The sequence below is a fragment of the Martes martes genome (genome assembly GCF_963455335.1).
Source record: "Martes martes genome assembly, chromosome: 7".
NCBI lineage: Eukaryota > Metazoa > Chordata > Mammalia > Carnivora > Mustelidae > Martes > Martes martes.
Window position 1 is genome coordinate 45,785,248 of NC_137894.1, and position 15,592 is coordinate 45,800,839.

Below are 15,592 nucleotides of genomic sequence, written 5' to 3' on the forward strand. Positions count from 1 at the left end.
ACACGGGGCTTGATCTAAGACCCTGAGATCACGACCTGAGCCAAAATCAAGAGTTGGATGCTTAAGAGTCTGGGCCACCCAGGCACCCCCAAAACACATACTTTTCACTTAAAAAGTTCCCTATTCCATCCCCTTTTGCCTATCTGATGTTCCATAGAATCTTTGTCCACTTAAACCTGGATAACTTCAACAGTCAAGTTTTGGTGTCCTCGCCTCTAGCCCTGGGCTTTTCAAACACAACTTTCACAAAGTATCCAGAACAATTTATCTATAATATGACTCTGACCACACCACCCAATTGTTTAAAACTTTCAGTGGACCCCCACATCATGTTAGAGACTCTGTTGATTTACATGAGATACAGTTAACCCTTGTCTTGGTTACCGTTACCTTCTTGATTCATGCCTTACGAACTGTCAGACTGCTTTCAACTCCTCACACACCCACCTTCTGCATTAGGACCTTTCTCAGGTGGTCCCCTCACTGGAATGTACCAGTTAATGTGCAGTCAAATCTAAGATCAGGTTAGGTGCCAGTTAGGTGTCATCTCTTACAGGAAGCCTTTCCTGACCACTACCCCATACTGATACCCTCACAACACCCTATATTTGCTTAACATTCTGTTTTATTATTCATATAGTTTCCTTGAGGGTCCGGGTTATGTCTTATTCAACATATTCTTAGTTCCTGCCATGTTACCTGGTGCACAGGAACTTAATCTATCTTTATTGACTGACTGGATAGCTAGAACAGATTTCTTGACTCCTAATTCAGTATTCTTTCTACCAACGAAAATTGTTCAGGAAAAGGCTTCTTCTATAACACTGATAATCCTAATAATGAAAAAAATGTCTGTTGTCAATACACTACTGTATTCTAAAATAACTTACCAGAAATATGCCCAATAATTCAGCTTTGTGAACATTAGATTAAACAAGAGTTGAACAAATGAATTTTGAAAGTGAACAAATGAATTTTGAAAGTGACCAGCCTTCTCTGTGGAATTTACTAATCTTTTGTTTCACGTGTTCAAAGAAAAAGCAATACACCATTTCTCATCTTTCATTTGTATGAAAGCTTTAGAGGAAAACATCTACATCTTTTCTGTGCTTTGAGCAGTGATTGAGAAGTGAGTACTATAATCACTTCAATGAAAATTAATTATTTCCACAATACACACAATTCTACAAAGTTTTGTTTTCCCTATTATGACAAAGTAAGTAGGCTCTCCAAAAAGGGGAGATAAATTTTTGTGTATTAGATTTTTGTTTGTTTCCCAAAAGCAAGATTAAATTTTTTTAAAGATTTTATTTATTTATCAGAGAGAGAGAGAAAGAGAGAACACAAACAGGGAGGAGCAGCAGGAGAGGGAGAAGTAGCCTCCCCTGATGTAAGCAAGGAGTCTGATATGAGACTCGATCCCAGGACCCCGGGATCATGACCTGAGCCAAAGGCAGACGCTCAACCAATCGAGACACCCAGGCATCCCAAGATTTTTTTAATTGAAATTTTACTTTAATGAGAACAGTTTTGGGGAAATCCTGGCAGTCTTAGTAAGCTAAAGAAACAATCATGTCAGAGGTGCTACAGTGCTATATGAAAATGAACATTAAAATAAGGCAGCATTATGCGGGTGGTACATACTATTTATCCTCTGTACTTTTTTAAAGATTTGAATTTAAAATATAAAGGTAACCTACTTTGCCTCAATTTCAAAAAGTGAGCAAAGGCAAAATTTTAAAAATGCTTTTCAGAAAAGTAGATTTGAAGAATTATGTGTTACCATTGTGCACATAGGTGAGCCTCCTTTCTTCTCTGGTTACGATGTTGGATATCCAAATATCATTGCTATGTATAAAAGCAATCCAGTCTGGATCAGCTGGGCATAATTTGGGATCCATGCGAATGTTGGGACAACTAGTCTCTACTAAATTCGGCCGTAAGGGTTGTTGCTAGAAAAGAAAAAACATTTTTAAAGCAAGTATCAGGCTGATACATACTTTATTCATTTGACAACACCCTTCCTATAAAATGAACAATAATTCCAAGTAAAATGTCAACTATAACTGCTCCTCAGAAAAATATACTTTTGCATGCCTTAATTTATAAGGACAAACTCTTTTTTTTTTCCTTACTATCAATTAGAAAGCTAAGGGTAATAGGAAAGTAAATAAGGATTTTTTTTTTTAAAGATTTTATTTATTTGACAGACAGATCACAAGTAGGCAGAGAGGCAGGCAGAGAGAGAAGGGAGGAAGCAGACTCCCTGCTGAGCAGAGAGCCTGATGCGGGGCTCGATCCCAGGATGCTGGGATCATGACCTGAGCGGAAGGCAGCAGCTTTAACCCACTAACCACCCAGGCGCCCTAAATAAGGATTTTTTAAAAGATTTATTTATTTGAGAATGAAAGCAAGAGAGAGCAAGAGAGAGAGAGCACTCGAGTGTATATGGAGAGGCAGAGGGAGAGGGAAAAGGAGAAAAGCAGACTCCCTACTGAGCGCAGAGTCCCACAACCCATGACCCATGAGATCATGACCTGAGCCAAAATCAAGAGTCAGACGCTTAATCCACTGAGCCACCTGGGAGGCCCCAATAGGAAAGTTAATAAAGAAATATAATAGCGCTTCATAAGTTTTGTTATCCAAACCTGTTTAATTATTGCTTGTTAAATACTTTTATTAAGCACTTATTTATTGAATACTTATTCAATATTTCAAATTCATTTTACCAATATAAAACAGTACACTCAAAAAGATTTAACAAACACCAAGATCATACATTTCCAACAAAAGAAAAGTTCTAATACCATGTAAAGAACTGCAGAGAGGGGTGCCTGGGTGGCTCAGTTGTTGAGCATCTGACTCCTGAATTCCAGCTCAGGTCATGACCTCAGGGTCATGAGATCAAGCCCCCACATCAGGCTCCACATGCACTGGGGAGTCTGGTTGAGATTCTCTCTCTCCCTCTGCCCCTCCCCCACTCATTCTTGCTCTATCTCTTGCTGTTTCTCAAATAAATACATCTTGGGGTGCCTAGGTGGCTCAGTTGTTAAGGATCTACCTTCGGCTCAGGTCATGATCCCAGGGTCCTGGGATCGAGCCCCGCATCAGGCTCCCTGCTCAGCAGGAAGCCTGCTTCTCCCTCTCCCACTCCCCCTGCTTGTATTCCCTCTCTCGCTGTCTCTCTCTCTCTCTCTCTGTGTCAAATAAATAAATAAAATCTTTTTAAAAAGAAAAAACAAAAAAAAATTGCCTGGAGTAAAAGCAAACATTTAAAACCATTTATTAAAATGAATTAAGTTTTTTGGGTGCCTTGGTGCCTCAGTCAGTTAAGTGTTTGGCTCAGATCACGATCCCAGGGTCCTGAGATCAAGGCCCGCATTGGGCTTTCTGCTCAGCGGGGAGTCTGCTTCTCCCTCTCCCTCTGCCTGCCGCTTTGCCTACTTGTGATCTCTCCTTGTCAAATAAATAAAGAAAATCTTAAAAAAAATCAATTAAGTTTTTAAGAGAACCAAAATTAGACTGCCTTGTCGTAACAATCTTCCAAAATCCTCCTCAACCTTTACTCAGAAAGTGGGCATTGATGTCCGTTACTAAATCTTCCTACATAGCAAGTATTTTTAGCATTTAAAAAATTACATATTAACGTCAGTGCAAAAATGATTAATTCTTAACATAAGAAATTAATACTTATATATCTTGTTTTCTTTACTATTAAATTTCTCACTTGGTGGGTAGATATAATTTTTTAGTTTAATTACCTTTCTGATTTGGATGCAGATAACCTTTAGTACCCAAAAACAGATTTAACAAATAGTAACATGAACTTACAGTAAATCCTTGTGGCCCTCCATCTTTTACATGATAAATTCCACTACCAGCTTGAAACAGAAATGTTCCACTTCCTTGGTGATAATCATAGGAAGCAATTCCAACAGTTCCAATGCGTTTCCTTTCTCTTAATAGTTCTTCTTCTCGAGAATACATTCCATAGTCCAGTGTTGCCTAATGCAAAAGGAAAGAGAAGTCACCTACTTCAATCTTCTGAAAGCTTTTAGCAATAAATTTCCACTGAAATCCTAGCATCTCCCATATTACCGAGTCTACATGTTCAAAATGTGCCAGTTAACACTAAGCAAACTAATTTTAGGAAGTTTCCTGGAAGATTTCCTGGTAAAGGGTCTCTAGATGATTACTGCATATAGTGGAGAACAAGAATTGTCTCATCACCTTGGCTTGGCATTCTAGACTTTCTACAACTTAAATGTAATTGAGCAGTGTTGCATGTAGTTAAGAGCACAGACTCTGAAACCAAGTGGTTTGAAACTAGGCTATGATGCTCATTTGAACACTGACTTTGGGAAGTAGTTTAATTTCTTCAAAAGTAATTGTTCTCACTTTCAAAATAGTAATATATCATCTACTTCAGCTTTGTGAAGATTAACTTAGATAAAAACATGTCAAGCGTTTAGCACAATGATTGGCATAGAGTAAGTTCTCAAGTATCAGCTGTCATTAATACCTTCCCACCACATCTATTAATAATCTTCTAATAAAACCCTAGATCGGGGTGGTCATGTCACTGACATAAAACCCAACATATGAGTTTCTGCCTCTTGGTCTTTGTCTGTTCCACTATCCCCTTTGAGAGGCTATTTTTCTTTCATCCATCCAAGTTCTACCATTATCCCAAAACCTTAGCTCTGATTCAATCTTGCCAAGGAAAGTTTCCGGATCCACTATGATGTACAGTCATCTCTTCTTTGAAATTTATGTAAGTGTTACTATGTCTTTTACTTATTTGACTGATACCGTTTTACACTTTTTTCAGTATTTCTGACTAGAAATAGGTTAAAAAAAACTTAAGAGCAGACTTTGTGTCACTTTGTTTTCCTACCTTCAGCATCTGTTAAAATCTCTCTCAAAGACTATTTGTAATTAATGACTGATGATGATGAGGCGTTTTCCTAAGCTAGAAATATTATTTGATACAGGTATAAAATTTAAAAAGCAATATAAAGAAAACAAATTGAGTAAGTGCTAACAAAAAAAATTTATATCCACATTTTCCCTATGAGCTCTTAATACTTTGAGTATGATAAATAAGGGAAGCAGACACGGTTTCTACTATCAAGGATGCCTTACAAAGGAATATAGATGCGTTTACTGGCAGGAATGTATCACTCCAAAACTAAGCTAGCACACTGAAAGTAAACACTGTTCAAGGATGGCAAATACATGTGTGTACTTGCAAACCTAAAATAATGTTAGGTGAGGATAAAAATTAGACATCCTAGAAATATTGCTAGAAACACACCTACTTTTTTGTATTCACTGTATCACTTTTTTATGAATACTTAATTACATGTATATACATTTATACATATGTATTAGGCTCCAATAGAAAAAAACCCTGTAAATTCAATGAACATATAGTTTTATTAATTCTGATCCCTTTAAGTATCTCTTAAGACTATTCTGATTGAAGCCAAAATCAATTCTGAGAATATGATTGTATTTTAATTTCTCCCCTCTTACTCTCCCTGAATGTCACTGGACTTGGTCTGTACTTAATATGCCTTAATACTTAATAATCAGAACACAAGAAACTTCACAGCTAAGAAATTAACTTTCACAAGAGAAGTTGGTAATTATAAAATTTGTTATTTTAAAGAATAACAAGCAAGATGAGGGGCGCCTGGGTGGCTCAGTGGGTTAAAGCCTCTGCCTTCAGCTCAGGTCATGTTCCCAGGTCCTGGGATGGAGCCCCGCATCGGGCTCTCTGCTCAGTGGGGAGCCTGCTTCCTCCTCTCTCTCTCTCTGCCTGCCTCTGCCTACTTGTGATCTCTGTCTGTCAAATAAATAAATAAAATCTAAAAAAAAAAAAAACAGATTTTATTAAAAAAAAAAAAACAACAAGCAAGATGATAAAAGAACCCTGAAAAAGATCAATTATGGGGAACAAGGCTCACTTTACCAGATATTTAAAAATTAAAATACAAATAAGCATAATGAACAACAGCAATGGTACAGAATAGAAAATCTAAAACAGAAAGACAAATATAGAAATTTATAAGAAAAAAATAGGAAAAAGACAGGATTTTTAAAACCAGTGATTACTGATTTAAAGTTTAAGTCAGAAATACTGCATAGCCACATGCAAAAAAAGAATACTGGATCCACTTCTCACAACATGCCAAATACATTAGAGATTTAAATGTTAAAATTAAAACCAACTTCCACTTTTAGCCAAGATGGAGTAACAGGGACTTGGCTTATCCTCCCATCTGAAGCAACTAAGAAAATGAACAAAATACATGAAATAATGTTTTTAAGACACTGGACATTAGACAACAAAGGACAGTGATCTCTGAGAAATGGGAACCAAATGAGGTGAGATTACAGGTGTCCCAGCTAACTGCCCTGACAGTTTCCAGATGCTAGCACAAGAAGGGGTAGCCAGTGGATCAATGAAGAAATCACAAAGGAAATCAGAAAATACTTTGAGATAAATGAAAGCACCATACCAAAACTTAAGGCACACAGCAAAAGCAGTGCTCAGGGGGAAACTTGTTAACTATAAATATTTGGATTAAAAAAGAGATCTGAAATTGATAACCTCACCTTCCACTTTAAGGCACTGGAGAGAAAGTGCAAACTAAATCCAAAGCTTGCAGAAGTGAGAAAATAATCCAAAATAAGTTGGAAATAAAACAGAGAATAGAAAAACAATAAAGCTCAACTAAACCAAAAGTTAGTTCTTTGAAAAGATCAAATTTAGCTAGAATGATAAAACAACAACAACAACAACAACAGAAGACTCAATTTACTAAAATCAAGAATGAAAGAGGGTCATTAGGAACGATCTCACAGAGATAAAAAAGATGATAAAGGAGTAGTATGAACAACTGCATGCCAACAAATTCAATAATGAAGTGAAATGGTTAAATTCCTAGAAACATATAAACCACCAAAACTGACTCAAGAAGCAACAGAAAATGGAAACAGACCTCTAATGAGTAAAAAGACTTGAGTTAGTAATAAAAAAACTACCCATAAAAGAAAAGCCCAGTACAAGATGGTTTTACTGATGAATTCCACCAAATGTTTAAAAAAATGAATACTTAAAAAAATGAATACCCATCCTTCTCAAACTCTTCCAAAGAAAAGGAACAGGAGGAAACACTTTCCAACTCATTTGATGAAGTATTACCCTGACACCAAAACCAGACAAAGACATCACAAAAAAAATAAAACTACAGACTAACATCTCCTATGACTACAGATGCAAAAATCCTCAATAAAATACTGGCAAACTGAATACACCAGGATATTAAAAGAATTACATACAACAAAGTGGGATTTATCCCAGCAATGTAAGCTTGGTTCAACACATAAAAACCAATCAACATATAAAAACCAATGCACGATATTAATATAATAATGGGGAAAAAGGTCAAGAGACACAGAAAAATCATTTAACAAAACCCAGAACTGTTTCATGATACAAGTGCTCAACAAATTAGGAATAAAGGAATAATTTCTCAAGCTCATACAGGGTATCTATGAAAAACCCACAGCTAATATCAGTCTTTTAGGGTAAACCTGAAAGTTTTCCCTATGTCTGCTTTAAGATTATTTATTTATTTATTTGACAGACAGAGATCTCAAGTAGGCAAAGAGGCAGGCAGAGAGAGGAGGGGGAAGCAGGCTCCCTGCTGAGCAGAGAGCCCGATGCGGGGCTCGATCCCAGGACACTGAGATCATGACCTGAGCCGAAGGCAGAGGCTTAACCCACTGAGCCACCCAGGTGCCCCCCTATGTCTGCTTTAACCACCACTATTCTAAAGGTTCTAGCTAGGGTTGGAAAGGAAGGAAAACTATCTCTATTTACAGATGACACGATATTATATATGGAATATATATATGGAATATATATGGAAAACCCTTAAAACAATCTACAAAAAAGCATCAGAGCTAATAAATGAGTTAAGCAAAGTTGTAGGATACAAGTTGCATTTCTATACACTAGTAGTAAACAGTCTGAAAATGAAATTAAGAAAATAACTCCATTTAAAATATCTCAAAAGGAATAAAATACTTAAGAATAACTTTAACTAAAGAAGTCAAGATTTGTATATAGAACATTGTTGAAAAAAAATTAAAGATCTAAATAAATGGAAAGATATCCCATGTCCATGGACTAGAAGACTTCAGATTATAAAGACAGCAATACATGCCAAATTGATATACGGATTCAAAGAATGGCTATCATATCTGCCTTTTTCTCCAGATATGGATGAACTGATCCTAATAGTACTGATATGGAATTTCAGAACAATCTTGAAAAAGAGCAACACTGGAGGACTCACATTCTCAAATTTTAATAGTACAGAGCTACATTAATCAAGATAGCATGGTACTAGCATATGGATAGACTTACAGGCCACTGGAACTGAACTGAGAGACCAGAAATAAGTCCATACATTTATGGTCAATTGAATTTCAACAAGGGGGCTAAGACCATTCCATGGGGAAAGAACAGTTTTCCATAAGTGGTACTAGGTCAAATGGATTCCACATGTAAAACAATAAATGGGGATCCCTATCTCACACCATATACAAAAATTAACTCAAAATGAATCAAAGACCTCAATGTAAGAGCTAAAATTACAAAATTCACATATAAAAAAACAGACAAAAATCTGTGTGACCCTGGATCAAACAACAGTTTCTTAGATATGATGTCAAAAGCACAAGCAATCAAAGAGAAAACAGAATGACTGTACTTTATCAAATTTTAACTGTGTGCATCAAAGAATGTATATTAGTTTCTAGGGCTTCTATACCACAAACTTGGTGACTGAATACAATATAAATTTATTCTCTCACAATTCTGAAGGACAGAAGCCCAAAATTAAGAGCTCAGTAAGGTCATGTTTCCTCCAAAGGCTCTAGGGGAGAATACTTCCTTGCCTCTTTCAGCTTCTGGTGGCTCATGGACTCCTTGGTTTGTGGCAACATAACTGTAATCTTCAGATGATCTTTACCCCTCTGCGTCTGTTTCAAATTTCTCTCTCCTTTGTCGTATTAAGAATACCAGTTGGATTGCCTGGTGGTACAATCAGTTAAGCATCTGACTTCAGGTCAGGCCATGATCTCGGGGTCCTGGATCAAACCCCAAGCCGGGCTCCCTGCTCAGTGGGAAATCTACTTCACCCTCTCCCTGTACCCCTCCCCCAGCTCATGCCCTCTCTTTAACAGATAAATAAAATCTGAGGGAAAAAAAAAGAATACAAGTTACTCTATTTAGGGCCTACCCTATACCCAGGATTATTTCATCTTGAGATCTTTAATTATATCTGGAAAGACCCTATTTCTTTCTTCTTCTTTTTTTTAAATTTTTATTTATTTATTTGACAGACGGAGATCACAAGTAGGCAGAGAAGCAGGCAGAGAGAGAGGAGGAAGCAGGCTTCCTGCTGAGCAGAAAGCCCTATGTGGGCCCGATCCCAGGATGCTGGGATCATGACCTGAGCCAAAGGCAGAGGCTTTAACCCACTGAGCCACCCAGGCATCCCTAAAAGACCCTATTTCTAAATAAGGTCACATTCACAAACACCTTTAGGATTCAGACATATTCTTCTGGTGGTAACTAATCAAACAAGACAACACATAAGCCACAAAACCCCCAAGCAACCTGAATACAAAATGGGCTAAGAATCTGAACAGACATTGCTTCAAAGACACACAAATAGCCAATAAGCACATGAAAAGATGCTCAATATCACTAATAATTAGGGAAAGGCAAATCAAAACCAGAATGAGATACCACCTCATACTCATTAAGATGGCAACCCTAAAGAGTCAAGAAAAGAATAAGTATTGGTAAAGATGTGGAGAAACTGGAACTCTTGAGCACTGCCAGTGGGAATTTAAAATGATGTGGTGGCTGTGGAAAACAGTATGGCAAATCTCTCAGAAACATAAAAAACAGCTATATGATCCAGGATTTTCACTTCTGGGTATATACCTAAAAGAACTGAAAGTAGGAACATGAAAATATATTTGTATACCCATGTTCATAGCAGCATTGTTTACAACAGCCAAAATGTGGAAGCAACCCAAGCGACTATTAATGGATGAATGGATAAACAAATATGGTATATACAAACTATGGAATATTATTCATCTTTAAAAAGGATATTCTGACACATACTACAACATGGACAAACCTTAAGGACATTATGCTAAGTAAAATAAGCCAGGTACAAAAGGACAAATACGGTATGATTCTACTTATAAGAGGTTACCTAGAGTAGTTATAGTCCTAGGAACAGAAAATAGAATGGTGGTGGCCAGGGCCTAGGTGGAGGGGTAATGGGCAGTTATTATTTAGCTTGTACTGAGTTACAGTTTTGCAAGATGAAAAAGTTCTGTGGATGGATGGTGGTGATGCTTACACAACAATATGAGTGTACTTAATGCCAATGATGTACATTAATGTACACTTAAAAATGGTTAAGATGATAAATTTTATATGTATTTCAGCACAATTTTTTTAATGAAGATTTAAGAACTCCAGATTAAGGTAAATGATGAACAGAAGAAAAAGGATGTCACGAAAAGCATCTTATCCTCCATAAAGGAGGATAGCAACTGTGGAAAGTAACTGTGTTTAAATGTACAGATCTAAATTAGTGATTATAGTACTAAACACTTGTCAAAGGTAATTATGACTGATTTCATACTAATTAAGGACTACTGCAGTTAAAGAAAAAAGCAAAAAGACAACTCACAGAATGGGAGAAAATGTTTGCAAATCACTTATCTGAGAAGCACCTGGTATCCAGAATATATAAAAAACGCTTACAACTTAACATTAGAAAGACCCAATTTAAAATGGGCACAGGGGGCGCCTGGGTGGCTCAGTGGGTTAAAGCCTCTGCCTTCGGCTCAGGTCATGGTCTCAGAGTCCTGGGATCGAGCCCCGCATCGGGCTCTCTGCTTGGCGGGGAGCCTGCTTCCCCCTCCCCCTCTGCCTGCCTCTCTGCCTACTTGTGATCTCTCCCTCTCTCTGTCAAATAAATAAACATAATCTTTAAAATAAATAAATAAATAAATAAAAGAAAAAAAATAAAATGGGCACAGGACACATACACACACACAGACTTCTTCAAAAAAGATATCCAATGGCCGATAAAGATGTGAAAAATGCTCAACATCACTGATCATTAGGGAAATGCAAATCGAATGACAATGAGAGACCTCTTTACACCGCTAGGATGGCTAAAACCAAAATGACAGACAATGGTAAGTATTAGGGAGGATGTAGAAAATTAGGAGCCTTATACGCTGGTGGTAGGATAGTAAGATGGTGCAGCTACTATGGAAAAGCCGTTTAGTAAACGGCTTAAAAATTTAAACAGTTACCACATGACCCAGCAATTCCATTCTAGATATATACCCAAGAGAATTGAAAATATAAGTCTACACAAAATCTCATATATGTTAAAAGCAGCATTATTCATAAAAGCTCAAAAGCCCAAATGACCCAGATACCCATAAACTGATAAATCAAGTGTAGGAGAGCCATAAAATGAAATATTATTTAGCCATAAAAAAATGAAGTATTGTTATCTGCTACAAAGTGGATGAGTCCAGAAAATATTGTGCTGAGTGAAAGAAACAAAGTCATGAAGGTCCAAATAGTGAGTGCATGATTCCATTTATACGAAATGGCCAGGATAGGCAAACCTATAGAGACTCAAAGCAAATTAATAGTCGCCTGGGGGTGAGCAGCTAGGTGGATAGGGAGTGTTTCCCTTTGGGATGACAAAATGGTCCAAAATTAGATTGTGATGATAGTTGTACAAATAACTCTATGAATATATTAAAAACCACTGAATTCCATACTGGGGTAAGTGAATTGTATAGTATGTGAATCCTATCCTAATTAAGCTGGTAAAAAAAATAAAAGAATGGAAAAGTACGTTCCATGCTAACACTAATCAAAAGAAAGCTAGAGTGGTTGTAATAATATTAAAGTAAATTTAATATTTACTGGGTGGCTCAGTGGGTTAAGCCTCTGCCTTCGGCTCAGGTCATGATCTCAGAGTCCCGGGATCAAGCCCCGAATTGGGCTCTCTGCTCAGCAGGGAGCCTGCTTCCCCCTCTCTCTCTGCCTGCCTCTCTGCCTACTCGTGCTCTGTCTGTCAAATAAATAAATAGAATCTTTAAAAAAATATTAAAGTAAATTTCAAATAAAAAATATTGCAAGAAACAGGGAGGGTCATCTAGTAACAATAAAGAAGTCAATTTATCAGGAAGACATAATCATTCTATTCACTTATGTACTTTATAACATAGCTTCAAAATCTATAAAGCAAAAACTAATAGAGCTGCAAGGAGAAATAGTCAAATCTATAATTATGAAATGGAGATTTCAACATTCTCCCTCAAATAACTGAAAAAACAAACTAAATTAGTAAGGACACAAAATTTGAATACAATAAACTAACTTTATATAATGGTCATTTATAGACCTAGGAACAACAGAACACATATTCTTTCCAAGTAAACACAGAACATTTACCAAGATGGATCATATTCTGAGCCATAAGATAAGACTCAAAAATTGGAAGAGATTCAAGTCATACAAATTATGGTCTCTGAATACCATGGAATTTGGTTAGAAATCAAATCTCTGGAGAATACCTAAATAAGTGGAAAACAAACAGTACACATCTAAATAACTCATGGGGTAAAGGGAAAATAGGAAGTATTTTGAAGTAAATGAAAATGGAAATATGACATATTAAAATGTATGGGCTGTAATTAATTTGGTACCTAAAGGGAAATGCATAACACTACATGCCCATGTAGGAAAAAAAGAAAGGTCTCAAACTAGTAACCTTAGCCACCACCTTATGAAACTAGAAAAAGAACAAATGAAATCCCAAGTTAGCAGAAGAAAGGTAGTAAAAATGATCAGATGGTAAAACAATGAAATAGGAAATAGAAATTGACAGAAAAATCAATGAAACCAAATAGTAACACTAAGTCAGACTCATTAGAGAAAAAGAGAGAGAAGACACAAATTATAAGAAGTATCAGGAGAGAGAGAAGAAGATCACACAGATACTGCGGACACTAAAAAGATTAGGGAATATTATGAAACTTGTACCAATAAATTCAATACCATGATGAAATGGAAATTCTTTAAAAGACACAAACAACCAAAGCTTACTCAAAAAGAAACAGATAACCTGAACCTGAGTAACACTACCTATAATTAATAAACTGAATTTGCAGTTAAAATTTTTTCCACAAAGAAAACTATAGGTCCAGATGGCTTCATTGGTGAATTCTACCAAATTCTTCCAGCAAATTAAAAGGAACAAATGGGGGCGCCTGGGTGGCTCAGTGGGTTAAAGCCTCTGCCTTCGGCTCGGGTCATGATCTTGGGGTCCTGGGATCGAGCCCCGCATCGGGCTCTCTGCTCTGCGGGGAGCCTGCTTCTCCCCCTCTCTGCCTGCATCTCTGCCTGCTTGTGATCTCTGCCTGTCAAATAAATAAATAAAATCTAAAAAAAAATAAAAAAATAAAAAAATAAAAGGAACAAATGACTTCCAACTTATTCTGTGGCCAGAATAACACTATTACCAAAATCATACATAATATTGTAAGAAAAGAACTTTATAGACCAATATCCCTCATGAACATATAAAAAAATTTAAACAAAATTATAGCATATTGAATCTAACAATACTTAAAAAGGATAATAAATCATAACCAAGTGAGTTTTATCCCAGGATTGCAAGGTTGATTTAATAATCAAGTGATGCTTTGTCATATTAAATTAAAAAAAAAAAGAAAACTTTATGATCTTTTTAACAAACACAGAATAAAACATTTAACAAGGGATGCCTGGAGGGCTCAGACAACTAACCATATGCCTTCAGCTCAGGTCATGATCCCAGGTCTTGGGATCAAGTCCTGCACGGGGCTCCCTGCTTAGCTGGGAGCCTGCTTCTCCCTCTGCCTGCAGGTCCCCTGTTTGTGCGCTCTCTTTCTGAAAATAAATAAATAAAATCTTAAAAAATATTTAACAAACCTCAGTATCTGTTCCTGATAAAAGTCCTAAGCAAGCCAGAAACAGAAGAGTACTTCCCCAGCCTACCAAAGGGCATTTATGAAAAACCTACAGCTAACAGACTTACTGGCTAAGGACTGACTGACTCCTCCCCTAAGATCAAGAACACAAGAACATCTGCTTTCATCATTTCTATTCAACTTTGTACTGGAGGAGATAGCCAGCACAATAACCCAAGAAAAAGAAACAAAAGGCATCCATATTGGAATGAACTGCCAGTGTTTACAAACCTAACTGTTTATACAGAAAAATCTAGTGGAGGCTACAAAAATCTAAAGGAACTAGGGGTGCCTGGGTGGCTAAGTGGGTTAAGCCTCTTCCTTCGGCTCAGGTCATGATCTCAGGGTCCTGGGATCTAGCCCGCACTGGGCTCTCTGCTCAGCAGGGAGCCTGCTTCCCCCTCTTCTCTGCCTGCCTCTCTGCCTACTTGTGATCTTGTCAAATAAATAAATACAATCTTAAAAAAAAAATCTAATGGAACCAATAAAAGAGTTTAAATAAGGTTGCAGGATAAGATCAATATACAAAATCACCTGTATTTCTAAATACTGGCAATGAACAACCAGAAACTGAAATTAGAAAATACCATTTACAATAGAATAAAAAATCTGAAATACTTAAGAGATAATACTTACAAAAGACTATACAAGACCGGTACCACGGATGCTTGGGGATGGGTGGAAGGTGGAGACTACAAAAGGGTACAAGGAAACTTTTGTGGGTAATGACTGAGGTAATGGTTTCACAGGTACATACATAAGCCCAAATCTATCATATTGTATACTTTAATATTTGTAGTTTATTATGTCAATTCTACCTCAACAGAGCTTTAAAAAATGAAACCATGTAAGTACCAGATGAAAACATTAGTGAATTCTTTTATAATTTTGGGGTACAGGAAAACTGTCCTAACAATGACAAGAGGACACAAATTCTAGAAGCAATAAAGATGATAAATTTGATACAAAAATCTTTTTTTTAAAAAAGATTTCATTTATTTATTTGACAGAGATCACAAGAAGGCAGAGAGGCAATACCAGGACTCTAGAGATCATGACCTGAGCCGGAGGCAGAGGCTTAACCCACTGAGCCACCCAGGTGTCCAGATACAAAAATCTTTCACATGGCTAACACACACACACACACACACACACACACACACACACACACTATAAAATGAGTAAAAATACAAATGACAACGTAGAAAAAATATCTGCCAACCAAATCACAGACAAAAGGTTAGTATCCCCAACATATAAAAGGCTCCTAAGAATGAAGAAAGAGATCCATCACCCCGTAGAAAAATGGGTTAGAAATATGATTAAACAATACAGAGAGAAAGAAATGCAAGAAACTTTTAACCATATAAAAAGATGATCAATTTTGTCTATAACAGAAGTACAAATTAAACTATATTGGGGTCCATTTCTATCTATC

At 36.7% G+C, this 15,592-nt stretch overlaps 1 protein-coding gene across 3 annotated transcripts in view; it reads right to left on the reverse strand.

Moving 5' to 3' along the window:
- The window catches only part of DPP8 (dipeptidyl peptidase 8), a 64,270-nt gene that overhangs the window by 38,295 nt on the left and 10,383 nt on the right, over positions 1 to 15,592 (reverse strand). For all 3 annotated transcript variants that reach the window (XR_013967123.1, XM_080808511.1, XM_080808512.1), the window contains exons 4-5: positions 3,832 to 4,005; positions 1,784 to 1,952 (exon numbers count right to left, since the gene is read on the reverse strand). Coding sequence is in view for 2 of the 3 variants with exons in the window: in XM_080808511.1 (XP_080664637.1) it covers positions 1,784 to 1,952; positions 3,832 to 4,005 (343 nt within the window). In the remaining variant the exon portion in view is untranslated. The remainder of the gene's footprint in view (positions 1 to 1,783; positions 1,953 to 3,831; positions 4,006 to 15,592) is intronic.